The sequence below is a fragment of the Rhinolophus hipposideros genome (assembly GCF_964194185.1).
Source record: "Rhinolophus hipposideros genome assembly, chromosome: 14".
Classification (NCBI taxonomy): Eukaryota; Metazoa; Chordata; class Mammalia; order Chiroptera; family Rhinolophidae; genus Rhinolophus; species Rhinolophus hipposideros.
In genome coordinates, this window is record NC_138060.1 from 28,629,774 (window position 1) to 28,645,890 (window position 16,117).

The following is a 16,117-nucleotide window of genomic DNA, read 5'->3' on the forward strand; positions in this document are numbered from 1 at the left end:
ATCCATACCCTTTAATTCAGTATTTTCACTTCTAAAAATTCATCCTAAGAAAAATGGACAATTTTGCAAAAATTAACAAATTAAAATGCAAAAATTAACACAGAAGGATGTTTATAGCAGCATCATTTAGAGCACCAAAAATCTGGAAACACAAATGTTTACCAACAAAGGAGTAGTTAAAATAATACATTTCTATATAAAAGGTACTATATAACAAGCATTTTTGAAAAGTATTTACTAACGCAGGAAAAGGGCCATTAGATGATATTAAGTAAAAAAGGGAAAAACTGAGTAAGTAGTACAATGTAATAATATAAACATATGGAATAAAGAATGGGAAAAAATATACAAATTAACTGTAGTTACTCCTTTGCAGTCACTACCTGTCACTAAAATTATGTAAGTTTCATAATTCAAACATGTTTTTTAAAATACATTATTTGACTTTCTCTAAAATGATATTTGCAAATTTCAAAAAAATGGTTTGTCAGAAAAATGTAGAGGCCAGGTTACAGAGATTTAAAAAGAAATAAGTAGCAAGCAGAAAAGGGAATAGACCATTTGTTAAAGAGTTAATAGCAAAGGAGAAACAAATTAGATGGTGGTGAAGAGGACTAAGTCCAATAAAGCTTAATCATTTAAACTGAAGGAGACGAGCATATCTGAAATCAGAAAAGAGAGATGCAGATGATGAAATTAAGAGTACTAAAAGGGGAGAGGATAATACATGTTAAATTATACATCTCTACCTGTTACTAAAATACAAAAACAGTGGTGCAAAGACCATGAATGCAAAAACACATATTTGGTCAGTTAGCTTGGCTGTAGTCCACCCGGCCTCAGACCGTTGTTTAAGAAATAAACAACTTTGGGGGGATCAAATACTGTGATCTTTGCATAAAAACACCTTTGAACCACTCTATAAATATTAGGTTGGGTGCAAAAGTCATTGCAGTTTAAAAGGTTAAAAATAATTGCAAAAAGCACAATGCACCAACCTAATATATACTGAACATATACTAAATGTAGTAAGGCACTCTGAGTGACAGCCTCTGCCTTCACAAGTATCATGTTCAACTAGAGAATCTAGATATCAAACGACAAACTATTGAACAAGCATAATGAGAACTATGGAAAGGAACCCATCAGGTACTATGGAAACATAGGACACTGTAACAAGGAAGGATCAGTCATGACATGTCCCTGAGGAAGTGTCACCAAAGTTGAGCATACAAATTAAAAAATCAGATTCACAAATGAACATGAAGGCTAGAGAAAACGATTAGAAATGTTGAACATATATTACTTTGTTGTTTTCAACACTTTACACTTAGAAAAAGAATGAACATAAACACCAATGTTGTGATTAAAGATAGTCAAGAAGAGTACATACCTATACGAAGGTCTCTTTGTAAAACATTCTTATCATAAACGTAGAAAGACAAATACTGGAACGCTCTTGGAATCTCAAAGTAAAATTCTTCACTGAAAAATGGGCTACAGAGAAAAGGAGGAACGTTAATTATTTTAAATTTAACAGTGTCCTCAAATAATATTTTCAATAAAATAAATTAGACTAGAATACAGTAAGAAACGCTTCAAAAGCTCCCAAGTAATTCCTGATGGCAAGTTTCAACTAAATCCTGTACAAACCAGGCTGAACTCTGAAAGGACCTCAATTGCCAGGTTGACCTCTAAACAAACAGCTTTTCAGGAGTGCTGCAGAGAGAAGACCCAGTAATTGCCTAGGTCATGCCCACCTCAAGTGGACACAAATGAGAGCGGAGGACACTGTCAATCACACCATCGTCATCTTAGAAACATGTAAAACTATATTAATCACAATACATAACACCTAAAATGGATGTTATGTAGTTACTTTAAAACACATTAAAAAATCAAAACAGGTTATTTTTAAATCAACTTTACTGAGGTATAAATCACATACAATAAAATCCAATTTAAAGTATAAAGGTTAATGACTTCTGATAAATTTATAAACTGTGCAGTCTCCATCTTAATTAAGATATGGTAACATTTCTATATCCCCATAAAGTTCCCCCATGCTCTTTTGCAGTTACCCCACCATAACTGCCACATGCAATCAGTGATCTCTTACTATAGATCCGGTGTAGAATTTTATACAAATGGAATCAAATAGTATGTACTCATGTCTAGCTTCTTTCATTCAGCTTAACATCTATGAGATTTTTTTCCATTTCCTGTGTATATCAGTAGTTCATTTGTTTCAACTGCTGTGTAATATTCCATTTAAGAATATTCCACAATCCATTCTCCTATGATGTCATTTGAGTTATTACCAGTTTGGGCTATTAAAAATTAAGCTGCCATGACCATTTTTATACAAGGCTTTTCTTGGAAATATGCTTTCGAATCTTTTGGGTAGGTAACTAAGAACGGAATTGCTGGGTTAAAGGGTAAGTGAAATTTTAATTTATAAGAAACTGCCAAACTGATTTCCAACCACTTTAAATTCCTACCAGCAATGTATGAGAGCTCCAGTTGCTCCATATTGTCAACTTTTGTTAGAGTCTTTTTAAAATTAGCTATCTAGTGCATGTGACATAAATTTATACACCTGTGTAGTTTCTACCCCAATAAAGACAGAACATTTCTATCTCCCCAGAAAGTTCCCTTCCATACTGTCATAGGAGCCAGTGATCTGATTTTTATCTTGATACATTATGTTCAAGAATATACAGTGCCAGAAATGGTTTCAAACAGCATTTCCCTGATGACTAATGATGCTGAATATCGTTCATACGTTCTTTTGTACATGTGGGTTTTCACCACATATTTTAAATGGGCTGTCTTTCTTATTGTTTTTTCTTTTTAATAAATTCTGGATACAAGTCCTTTTTCAGAATATTTTCTCCCAGCTGTGCTTGCAATTACATTTTCCTAATAGTGTCTGCTGAAGAGCAGATGTTGTGATTTTGATGAAATCCAGTTTATCAATTTTCCTTTTACGACTTTGTCTTTTTGCATCCTAAGAAATCTTTACCTACTGCCAAGTTGCTAAGGTTTTTCTCCTATAAAATAGCTTATTTCATAAGTTCATTTTATGAATGCTATTTTGATATTTAAATTTTTCTACGAAGACATAAATCTCTGAGATGCCAGTGAATATCTTTTGTCAAGAGTTCCTCTTTCCTGAGACTGTTTAAAGAACAAAAACCGACTTTGAAAATGTCACCATAAATGCAATCTCTTTAGGATGTCACAACCTAAAGAGAAAGTAAAATGCTTCCTGACTGGCCAGAAAACAGCTGACTCAGCTCTTGAGCTGTTACAATGTCTGAGCAACTTCTGTCAATATTTTTCACTTCCAACATAACCAAAGTAAACTTAAAAGTTGGTCTGTCAAAATAAGGAGAATCTTCTAAGTAGTCTCAACATAGAAATTGATATAAAAACAACTATTAGGCAAAGGCATGATTTGTTTAGGTATTTTTCTCTTTTGCGTCATTTTATAAACAATTAGAAAATGGAGAATTTTCTTCATATATCATATATCCACATTCAAGTATTATTTTTAAAACACATTCTAAAGCCAAATAAGAATAACATGAGAATCAGCCATTAAGTAATCTATCTGACTGCATCATCCCAATCTCAATAACCTAATTGCTACATCTGGGTGCCCACATCTTCATTTTATAAATTAATTAACCAATCAATCCATTTGAAGAAAACTTCTCAACAAGGTTGGTAGGAAGTAATGACTAGACTTACACAGTTTTTAAAATTGTGTTTACCACTGACGGTTACCACTGACCTATGATCATGCGTATGACTCCCAAGGGAATTCCTGGTGTAGGGACGCGAAGCACCAGGCACGAGCTATACCGCTGTTATAGACCACCTACTTCTTAAAAGGATTTGAGGTAGAGATTTAGGAGCTAGACATTCCTTATGTGACTCCTACTTACCCATTATGAAAATTCTATATCCAGACTACCCATAAAAACTATAGTACCCAGAACCCATAAAAGATCTAAGTGGTATCTACTGACTTTTGACTTAACAGCTAGCTTACTTATCACAATATCCACAAGGGTAGAAAACACTGAAATGAAGCAAGGTGAGCAAGCATTTATACTCCAGATTGTTTCACCCTATTCTACAAGGCAAAATGCTAGGGGGCTCCTAGAATACAAGCATCTAGTCTAACACACCTATAGTCTATGTTGAATGACCTAAGGTAACCACTGCTAACTTTAAAATATCTTCCAAGTTGCTATGCATCTAGAAAAATAATTTAAGATGGGTAAAAATAATTGGTCTTATCATTTCATTTCCCCCAACACAAACACTTGGAAAGGCAAGGGTTACAAAGAAAAGTAAGCTAATTTTAATTAATCACTTACAAGGCTACATATTAGAAACTACTGTTAAGTATTCAATTTATGGACAATCACCGATTTTTGTGTGATATGGAATCAGTGTACATTAAGTAACAAATTGAGATTTAAATAGTTTCAGGTCCCAATCTTAGTTTTGCTTCTAAGTTCCTTTATTACATGCACAAATTATTCAGCTTTCTGGTGACTCAATTCCATCATTTGTAACATACAAATGACAACAGAATGCTACCACAACAGGGACAGGTGATTTATGACTGAAGATGTGAAGTATATTACTTCAAATCTTTTTGGGTTACTAAAGTATTTTCAGCTCTTTATACAATGCCTTTCCTATGAAGAACTCAACAGATATTCAAAATTATAAATACTGATAATAAAGACAAAGGGGAAAACTTCAGAGGAAAAAAAGGCAAGTGTAAGAGGAAAAGATATTTTAAAAAGCATTAAAAAACAGATACCTGAAATACAATTTACCTAAGTCACGACACTCAATATTTCAGCCACCACATAGTCATCTCAACAACTCTTGGTGCCCTTGTTTTGCCTCTTCTCTCTGAACAAGACTGCACCCTTCCAGCACAGCTCTGCACTAGAGTCCATAAATGCTACTAGAGTGCAGAGGAGGCACAGTTCAATTTTATGAGTTAGTATTTATACTATGAAACTCTCCAAGTGCTATTTACACTTTCAAAGATGAGAAATCTACCAAAGAGTTCATTCCCTTACAATGCCCTACTTGTATAAACCATAAGATTTTATTTATTTTCAAGAGAAACAAAATAATGACATACGTTGAGAAAAGTTCAAACAAATGGGCAAAATTTAGCCTAGAGAACAAACTGAGGTATATGATAGTTGTTTTAAAAAACTTGAATGCATCATGTGAGGGATGGATTAAACTTGTTCTCTAGAAATCCAAGGGCCAGAATTAGGAACAATTAAGAGACATTTTGAGGCAATGAAAAACTACATGAAAGTAAGCGCTGTATCTATCCTGCTTTTGTGGATGTATTAATAAATAGCACCCAGTAAGTTCCTGGGATATAGTAAGCTCTTCTTTTAATAGATATTAATCGACTAAATTTAAGAGCTTCTAGGAGTCAGAATAGTTTCAAGACCAAACAGGCTGCTTAGGAGGCAGTGAACTCCTTGGTCACTGGTACATTATCAAGCAAATGCCTATCAAGGATATTTGTCAGAAGGAACCAAGCATAAGGCAGTTAGTCTAGTTCAGTGAACATTAAGGCTCCTTCAAACTCTGAGATTCTATAATTCTAAAGATAAATTCAGACTGTAAAAGAAAAATAAAAGTTTCATATGAAGAAAGTCTTTTGATGAAGTCTGGAAAATATATAAAATCAATCCATACATATCACATCAATGATAATTTATCAATTTTTACAAACCTTAAAGATTTTTCAACAACTTGGGTACGATAAACTTCTTCCTGATCCAAATTTATGGTGCAGAAACAATCTCTCATTTTGTTGGGTCCAAGATATGGCAATAAATTTTTTGCTTCACCTGTTGGCACAAAAAATGAAAATTGGTGTTAAATATCACCAGCTGCCTCCTGCTGAGACTCAGATAGGATGAATTCATCCAAAAGAAGACGGAAGATGCAGCACAGGAAAAAAATTAGTATTAGAGAAAGACGATGATCCACTTGGTCTAAAGGCGTCTGGTGAGACTGAGGGAGGAGCTGTGTGTGAAGAGGCCTGGGAGGGTGCATGACGTCATTGCATCCCTGCTCCGAGAAAGGGGCAATCCCCCCACCTGTGCTGTCCGTCCCATCCCACCGGCACCACCCCAAGAACTTGCCTCTACAATTAATCCCTCTTTCCAGGATCATCGTTAATTTTCCTCTCTAGTGGATCGTTCCAAACACATCAACAAGCTTGGGTATATCCCAATTTTTAAAAAACCCAAAAGGGAAAAAAATATCCCTTGACTCCATCTCCTCCCTCATGATGTCATTCCATTTCTAGACTCCCTTTCACAGCAAAGCCGCTCAAAAGCAATTATCTCTAGTCATTGTTTCTTAATTTCTCATCTTCCATTCATTCTTCATCCCTTTCCAATCAGCTTCTAAGCCCATGATGACACCGAAATGGCTCTAGCCAGAGTCGCCAATGCCTTCCACATTGCCAATCCCAGTGGTCATTTCTCTGTCCTCATCCTACTGTTTATTATAAACGAGCACTAACATCCATCCTTAAAATGTCCTCTTTTCTTGCCTTCCACAGCACAGTGTTTCTGGCTCTCCTCCTACATCCCTGGCCCTGTCATGCTCTCCCTCCTCACCTCTAAATTTTACAATGCTTCATGGCTCTGTTCTGGACCACCTTCTCCTCTTTCCCTATGCAAAATCCTTCAGTATATGCTGTCAATGCTGATGCCTCCCAAAGCTGCATTTCCAGGCCTGATCTCTCTTCCTCAACACTAGATATGAATATTCAACTGCCTCTTTGGACATCCAGTAGACATCTCAAATTGAACAAGTGCAGACAAACTATCTGATTTCCTCCCCCTAAAACATGCTCTTCCCCCAGTCTACCACCATCTTCCTCTTTTTCTCACCATCCCCCGCAAATCTGCCCCCCACATCCCATCCATGAGTAAATCCAGCAGACCTCCGAAACGAATCCCAAATCCAACCGCTCCTCAATCGCTTTCATTGGTAGCACCCCACAGCCCACTCTCCATCAAGCAGCGTGATCTTTTAAACACATCACTTAGGTCAATCACTCCCCAGCTCCAATACCATTCCATTTCGCTTAGAATACAATCCCATTTCTTTTTTGTTTTTCCTTTCCTTTTCTGTTTTTTGCCATTGCAATGAAAGTTTATTGGAGTGCCAACTGTTAGTAAAGTTAGGTTTCAGGTGTGCAATTCTGTAATACATCACCTATATATCACATTCTGTGTTCACCACCCAGAGTCAGTTTTCCTTCCATCACCATGTATTTGACCCCCTTTACCTTCTGGTAACCACGAAACTATTGTCCGTGTCTATGAGTTTTTGTTTCTTCATTTGTTTGTCTGGTTCCTTTGTTGTTTTCAGTTTTATATGCCACATATCAGTGAAATCATACAGTTCTCGATTTCTGTCTGACTTATTTCGCATTTATCCATAAAGATATATGTACTCCTTACATTACATATGTAATATTTGTTCATTACAGCTTTCTTTATGGTGGCCAGGACATGGAAACCAAAGTGTCCTTCGATAGATGATTGGATAATGAAGATGTGGTATATATACACAATGGAATACTTCACTGCCTTAAGAAAAGATGAAATAATGCCATTTGCAACAACATGGACGGATCTTGAGATTATGATGATACAATCCCATTTCTAAATTCTCACGTTCGTGGTCTACACAGCCCTATGGAACTGTCCTCTCCTCTCTGACCTACCTCTTCTCTCACTCTCTCCACTGTTCACCTTCTTTCCATTCATCAACCATGCCAAGCTTGCTCAAGCATAGGGCCTCTGCCAAGAATGCTCTGACCCATGGCTGGCTCTTCTTATCATTCAGGTCTCAGCTCAAATGTCACTTCCTCAGCGAACCCTCCCCTGACTATTCTATCTAAAGTAGATAATCTTGTTACCACATTCTATTTCTCTATTTCTTTTCATGGTAGCATTTACAACTATCTGAAATTCTGTTAATATTTATTTGTGTTTCTTTTCTGGTTCCCTCATTCTTGAGGCCTGAGAACTTTTTGATACCGGAGATCTAAAATAGTGACTGCCATTCAGTAGACACTTAAGAAATATTTGTTGAATGAATATTAAAGAAACCAAGTAAATCAAGTTTTGAAGTTCTTGTGAGATGCTCATGGGCCACAAGGAAATATAAAAGTGTAGGTGCTGAAATCAGACACCGGTGGATTAAATTAGGAAAGGAAGGCAGTTGGCGTAAGGGAAAGTGCATGGCCCTAACAATCATGAAACCCATCTTCCTGTCTTACCTCAGCTCCTCAGCGGCTAAGTGAGTTCGGACAGACCACCTCTTATCAGAAGCTCATCTGTAGTTCATCCACCTACCTGCGCTCTCTCTACCCCATTCCCTCCCTCTCACTCCAGGACACCAATCAGCAATTCTGTTTTCATTATTTTCAATCTTCTTCTTTAGATTTCTCCTTCTTTGAGGTCTCCTCTCTGAACACTCCAGAGGGTTTTGTTTTGTTTTTTAACAAAAAAATCCAACTAGGTTACCTACAGAGCCTGGAATGTAAACAAATTTGGAATTAAATCATAGCAAACATGCTCCACATCTAAGGAGGGAATTTGGAACACTAACTCACTGCTCTTGAATATGTTCCTGTTTCATTTCCGTAAGTGCAGCATAAGAAAACTACACTGTATAAATGTACACATAGCCTACTATCCACCTTTTTAAGAGGGAGAAAATGGGGATTATTTTGTCTGCAGCATCCAATGAACTTGACATTATCAGATATTTACTTAGAATAAATAAAAACAAGCTCTATGCAATATATGAAATGCATTCAATAGCACTTCCTATAAAAGCAGTTATAATCTATATTCTTTGAATATCTGTCACTAATGTTCAAATGAACTACATGGGAAGTGAATCCATCTTAATTAATGTTCAGTTCACCAATCAATCATACAAATATGTTGATTAAGTCAGCAATCAAGACTTTAAACTGCACCTTTCCAAACTATAGTAGTAATTGGCACTTTTTAAAAAACATAAAAATATTAACTGCCACTTTATATAAAAAAGTAATCAGAAGTGAAGTAACTAATTGTTACAGAATAAAATAATGTTGTACCCATTGTATCTCTACAGGAAGAGATTACTTTAATAGCACACACTTCACATCAAACTACACAAAAAGACCAAAGTGAAGACATTTTGGAAGATTGTACTTATCTTGCATGTGATATGTGCTTTGGGCCCCACTTGTTCTAGGTAATTATGGTATATAAACCAAGTGAATTGGACCAAAAAACAAAAACAACACAAATTACTGCTCCTCAAAAGGCAAGCTTCTTAAAAACATTCTATAATCTCTGCTCCAATCCTTTCCCTCCTACTCACAGCCTAACCTGCAATTTGGCTTCTGATTCTATTTCTTTATTAGAACCTTTAAGAACACCAACAATATTTTTTTATTAGTTTCAGGTGTACAAAACAGCATAATGATTAGACATTTACACCCCTCACAAAGTGATAACCCCAGCAAGTCTACTACCCATCTGACACCGTACATAGCTATTGCAGTATCACTGACTGTATTCCCTATGCTGGACTTTACATCCTGTGACCATACATATATATGTGTATATATATACATATACACACATGTATATGTATATATATTTAGAGTTGACATTCAATATTATTTTGTATTCGTGTCAGGTGTATAGCGCAGTGGTTAGGCATTTATATAATTTATGAAGTGATTCCCCCCAATAAGTCCAGTACCCATCTGACACCCTACACAGTCTTTACAACATTACTGATTATATTCCCCATACTGCGTTTCACATCCCTGTGACTCTTTTGTGACTACAATTTGTATTTCCTAATCCCTCCACCTTTCTCACCCATCCCCCAACACCCTTCCCATCGAGCAACCATCAGTTTGCAAGAACACTAATAATACTAACTGCTACCAAATCAGATGATGGCTTTTCAGTTCCCACCTTACTTAACCATGCTTCAGTACTGGATAGCACTGGCCCAGCCTTACTTTAGGTAACCCATGCTAACGGTTTTTCTTTTAGTCCCTCTTTCATCTACTACCCACACTTTATTTTTTTTTTTTATTTTTTTTTTAATTAATTTTATTGGGGTGACAATTGTTAGTAAATTTACATAGATTTCAGGTGTACAATTCTGTATTACATCGTCTATAAATCCCATTGTGTGTTCACCACCCAGAGTCAGTTCTCCTTCCATCACCATATATTTGATCCCCTTTACCCTCATCACCCACCCCCCACCCCCTTACCCTCTGGTAACCACTAAATTATTGTCTGTGTCTATGAGTTTTTGTTTCTCATTTGTTTGTCTTGTTCTTTTTGGTTTATATACCACATATCAGTGAAATCATAGGGTTCTCTGCTTTTTCTGTCTGACTTGTTTCACTTAGCATTATTCTCTCGAGATCCATCCATGTTGTCACAAATGCTCCTATATCATCTTTCCTTAACGCCGAATAGTATTCCATTGTGTATATGTACCACAACTTCTTTATCCATTCATCTATCGAAGGACATTTTGGTTGTTTCCATGTCTTGGCCACCGTAAACAAAGCTGCAATGAACATTGGCGTACACGTGTCTCTATAGAGAAATGCTTTTATATTTTTGGGGTAGATACCCAGGAGAGCGATTGCTGGGTCATATGGTAATTCTATTCGTAATTTCTTGAGGAACCTCCACACTGCCTTCCATAGTGGCTGCACCAGTCTGCATTCCCACCAACAGTGTATGAGTTCCTTTTTCTCCACAGCCTCTCCAACACTTGTTACTATTTGTTTTGTTGATGAAAGCCATTCTGACTGGGGTGAGGTGATATCTCATTGTGGTTTTCATTTGCATTTCTCTGATGATTAGCGATGTTGAGCATTTTTTCATATGTCTATTTGCCATTTGTATATCCTCTTTGGAGAAATGTCTCTTCAGGTCCTCTGTCCATTTTTCAATTGGGTTGTTTGTTTTTTTGTTGTTGAGTTTCATGAGTTCCTTGTATATTTTGGATATTAGCCCCTTATCAGAGGAACTGTTTGCGAAAATCTTCTCCCATTCAGTTGGTTGCCTCATTATTTTGTCAATAGTTTCTTTTGCTGTGCAGAAGCTTTTCAGTTTCATATAATCCCATTTGTTTATTTTAGTTTTTACTTCCATTGCCTTTGGAGTCAAATTCATAAAATGCTCTTTGAACCCAAGGTCCATAAGTTTAGTACCTATGTTTTCTTCAATGCAGTTTATCGTGTCAGGTCTTATGCTTAAGTCTTTGATCCATTTTGAATTAATTTTGGTACATGGTGACAGATAGCAGTCCAGTTTCATTCTTTTGCACGTAGCTATCCAATTCTGCCAGCACCATTTATTGAAGAGGCTGTCTTTCCTCCATTGTATGTTTTTAGCTTCTTTGTCAAAAATTATCTGTCCATATTTATGTGGTTTTATTTCTGGGTTCTCAATTCTATTCCATTGGTCTATGTGTCTGTTTTTCCGCCAATACCAAGCTGTTTTGATTATTGTAGCCCTGTAGTACAAGGAAAAATCAGGGAGTGTGATACCTCCAGTATTGTTCTTTTTTTTTAATACTGCTTTGGCTATTCGGGGTCTTTTGTGGTTCCAAACAAATCTGATGATTTTTTGTTCTATTTCTTTAAAAAATGCCATTGGGATTTTAATGGGGATTGCATTAAATCTGTATATTACTACCCACACTTTAAATGTGAGGAAACTTTTGGCATCCACATACCATTAAATTCATCACATAGATGAAGCACCAATTTTAAGTATTTTTTAAGAAGCACCTATGAAAAACTCAATAAACAAACAATTCTTAAAAATTAAAATGGGAAAATCAATGGAAAGGTGCTGTGTGTCATTATAAAACAATAACAATATGGAAAAAACAAATACTTGTAAGTTTCTCATCATTATTTCTCTGCTTAGCCACAGCGCATAGCATTCAGGAGAATTAGGGTCTATAACTGGTACATAGATCAGTGTGCGTCATGCATTTCAATGTCCTTTGGTCTATGACTTCCTGTACTGCAGAGACTAGAAAGCTAAAACGGCATTTCCCAGCCACTCTTGCAGTTAGGGCTGTGCATATGACTTACGTTCCACCAATCAGACGCACTCCCTAGAAATTTGGAGGCCAGAAGAGAAGGGAGGTTGCATTTTGGCTGCTTCTACGAGCAAGTACTGGCATGGAGACGTCCAAGTTTTCTTCAGCAATGTTTGCAGAGGTCCTTGCATCCAGTCACGTTTCACTGGTGTCAAGAAGGATACAAGGAACCTTCTGTCACTCAGGTTGTGGCAGCCGTGGCTTGGCTCTAGAGCCAGCAGCAGTGACAACAGCTTACTGATGAAGGTGACTCTGTGCAGACGGCTATTTCCTAATAGTGGCAGATTCCTGATCATGGCAGAGAGGGCAAGGATCTGAGCCAAGCAGCTAAAAGTTACAGCTTCTCAATCATGTAGGCACCTTTCTGATCCTAAAAGAGACAGGAACTCTCTTGGTGGTCCAGTTGCAATGTGGCTTTGGGATGTCATTCTTGAAAGTTCAACACAGAGTCTGTTTCTTTAGTCTTTCCAACAATTCTATAAGTCACTTAAAATCTTTCACTAAATCTCTTTCTGCTTAAACTATCTAGAGTTGATTCTGTAACCTAATCCTGACTCGTTTCTTTTCTTATCCTTTATTTCCAGCAAATTAGAAAGGCCCATCCCACGGGACTGGTCATCAGAGTCTGGTAAATCTTTCTGCTAGATGTGGCTGTCTGATCAAACATGGACTCAGAAATGATAAAGCAGTATCTCCCTGAAAACTACTTGTATTGTTCCATTAACAGTGTTTCACTCAATAGGATAGCATATTCCAAAGGTGAATGTTTCAACTTGGGAAATAGAAACAAAAGGATCTTAATTCTCTATATTGTTGCATCTGCCTTTGGCAAACATGTCTTCATTTCCTACTGTAGCATTTGGATGTGGTTTAAAAACATGCTCAATCACACAGGATCACGTTTCCATGAATTTTGGAATACCAAATTCTCAACATTCAAACCATGTACACCATTTTGGGTACCATCATCTTATTCTTAAATTTACACATCATATTTTGACCCAAGGGTAGTAAGATTAAAGTATTCAAGACATTCAGTATATCGCTGAGATATGACACTTGAGCAAGACAACCGAAGTCATGTAAATGGTTTTCACTTGCAGTGGAATGAAAGGAAGAAATGTTTTAGCTTATCCCTCATTTAAAAAATTCTGTGCATGCCAGGGTGCTGTAACATGCAAAGGCAGATATTCGGCCCTACAAAAGTAGATTGTTGGCCCTACAGAAAATGGTATGGATCTGATTATATTTACAAGTGTCACTATTTCCGTCAACAGTGACTCAAGATCAGGAGGCATATTATTGGTAAAACTGCTCCTCTACGGAAAAAGGAGGCTGGCCTTCTAGCACAACGTCTTTTATTCTGTAACAACACCCTTTCTTGTTGAATTCGTAACTGGTACTCCTTAAAAACTTTTCTAGTCTACATTATGACTTACAATATAATTGTTAACTAAAATTTTTTAAATCTCTCTCCTAAAGCATGGATTTTTAGAGATGAATAAACTAATCCCCCCACAGGGCATTTCTTCTCCCTCATAGATGTACTACAAATGTGCCAAGAACACCTTCACACTACACATCAGTGGTTTCTGCCCAACCATAAAACGAAATAGCCTTTTGCCCATTCAGGTGATAGTAACCATTTCTCGGCATCATAGAGAGCTTGCAACATCATATATGGCTGAAATAAAATGCTGTGTTTAGCTTGGATCCCCATCCTTCATAGTGTTGCCAGCTACCTTTTTAATATATAAACATATGTCATCATACCTTGCTCAAAATCTTCAGTGGCTCCACACTACCAACCTTACAGGATAAAATCTAAAACTCCTTAGTCTGGCATAAGAACCCTTCATGGCCTGACACTATCTACTACATGTTTGGTCTCATCTACTTTATGTAATCTTTACCCCCACAAGTTATGCTCCAGAACTGTACGTCTGGTTCCTTGAGTACTCTCATGCCTTTGTACTTCTGCAATGCTTTTCATTGTATGGAATCTCTTACCTGTTTTTCTCCCCTCAAAAAAGGGCATCTTTGTTAAGTCTTCCCTCAATTCCTAGGTAGTCATGACACTCTTCTCTCTATTTCCTAATGCATCGTATATGTCCTTCTACTATAATGATCGTACTGGATTGCACTTGTTGCATTTCATTCAATAAATATTAAGTGCCTGTAACATGCCAGTAACTTTGCTAAATGCTGGTGATATAACAATGAGTAAAAACAAGTCTGCCGACACGAAACTACTGCACAATCTAGACAGGGGAGATAAACTTCGTAAACTCTTAAATAAGTATATACTATTTATTGCAATGGAAGAAACAAAGTAGGGTTAGAGAGTCAGGGTCACAGGATAGACAGAGGGACGAGAGTAATGTTATTTTGTATAGGGACCCAAGGAAGGCCTTTTTATGAAGACATTTGAGCACATACCGGAAGGAAGTCAATAATGAGCCATGGGGATTTCTGGGGAAAGGGATGGAGAGGCAGAAAGAATAAATATGCAAAGGCCCTGACACAGAATAGTTTGGACACTGAAGTAATAGCAAGGAGGCCAACATGGCTCTAAAACAATAAGCAAAATGGAGAGAGGGAGGAAATGGTGTGAGATGAAGTAGGGGTAAGAAGAAGGCAGATTAAATAGGTCTTGTAGACCAATGGAAAGTCTTAGGCTTCTTGGAGTGGGATGGGAAGCTACTGAAGGATTTTGAGAAGAATGGCATGATCTAACTTCTGTTTTAGAAAACTCACTGCAAAGGGGAAAGGATGGAAGCAGGAGACTAACAGGAGGCTATTGTAATAACCTTGATTAGAGATAAGTTAGATGGGAGGAGGGTGGATGGGGGGCAGTTCCGGTATGAAGAGAAGTGGTCAATTGGGCATACATACTGAAAACATAGGCAACAGTTTTGATATTTTGGATACGGGTGTGAGAGAAAGAGGGGTTAAGGATGATTTCTTAAGAGTTTCAGACGAAGCAGCTGGACGAATAGAGGTGCCATTTCCAGAGGGAGGAAGGCGATCAAAATTTTGTACTGGGCACATCAAGTCTAAGATGCCTAGTAAATATCCAAGTGTAGATTCCAGAAGGCAAAGAAGTCCAGGACGGAGACAAAATTTGAGAATCATCAAGAACTATATAATCTCAATAAAACCATAAGACTATACAAGATCTCCCAGAGAAATAGGGAGAGAAAAGAAGAGATTTGAAGATTGAGCCTCAGAGCTCTTTATTGTGAGTTAGGAGAGAGGGCAAGTAACCAGCAAAGAAGACCCCTTATATGTGTCTTCATCGAACTACAAACTTAAGGGAAGAGATCAATTCTTAGTACCGTTTTAGCTTATAATAGAGAATGAAATAGCTACTGAATGTGTGTGTGTGTGTGTGTGTGTGTGTGTGTGTGTGTGTGTAACTTTAGCATGGGCAATTACAGTTCTATATCACACCACAAATTATAAAATTGTACATAAGCTTCTTTTTTTTCAGTTGATATAGGCTGATCTATGTCAACTGCTCGAAAGCTTAACAAAAAAAGGGCTCCTGTATGCAGTTACCAAAAGCACTAAGTATAAGAATCTTTGTAGTGTTAATATAGAAATACCATGTTGAAAATAAACAAACCAGTCCTGAAATTCATACATTCAAATATTTACTGAGTGCCTACTAAGATGCTAGGGATACAACACTGAGAAAAACAGATAAAACTGTATCTTTATTGAGCTAATATAGACAGACAACAAACAAGACAAATGAGTAAACATGGTAGTGTACTACTTAGCGTTAGGCAGGAATGGGCACCACATGAGACGGCAGAGGCAGGGGGAGCCACGGAAGGCTCCGCTGAGAAGGTAACTTCTGCATAAATAC

General features: G+C 37.0%; 1 protein-coding gene across 4 annotated transcripts in view; it reads right to left on the minus strand.

Annotated features, from left to right (window-relative positions):
• RASA2 (RAS p21 protein activator 2) overlaps positions 1-16,117 on the minus strand; it is a gene marked incomplete at its 3' end in the record, with an annotated part of 103,629 nt that overhangs the window by 73,304 nt on the left and 14,208 nt on the right. For all 4 annotated transcript variants that reach the window (XM_081072573.1, XM_081072572.1, XM_081072575.1 and 1 more), the window contains exons 2-3: positions 5,795-5,912; positions 1,394-1,497 (exon numbers count right to left, since the gene is read on the minus strand). In XM_081072573.1, the coding sequence (XP_080928699.1) occupies positions 1,394-1,497; positions 5,795-5,912 (222 nt within the window). The remainder of the gene's footprint in view (positions 1-1,393; positions 1,498-5,794; positions 5,913-16,117) is intronic.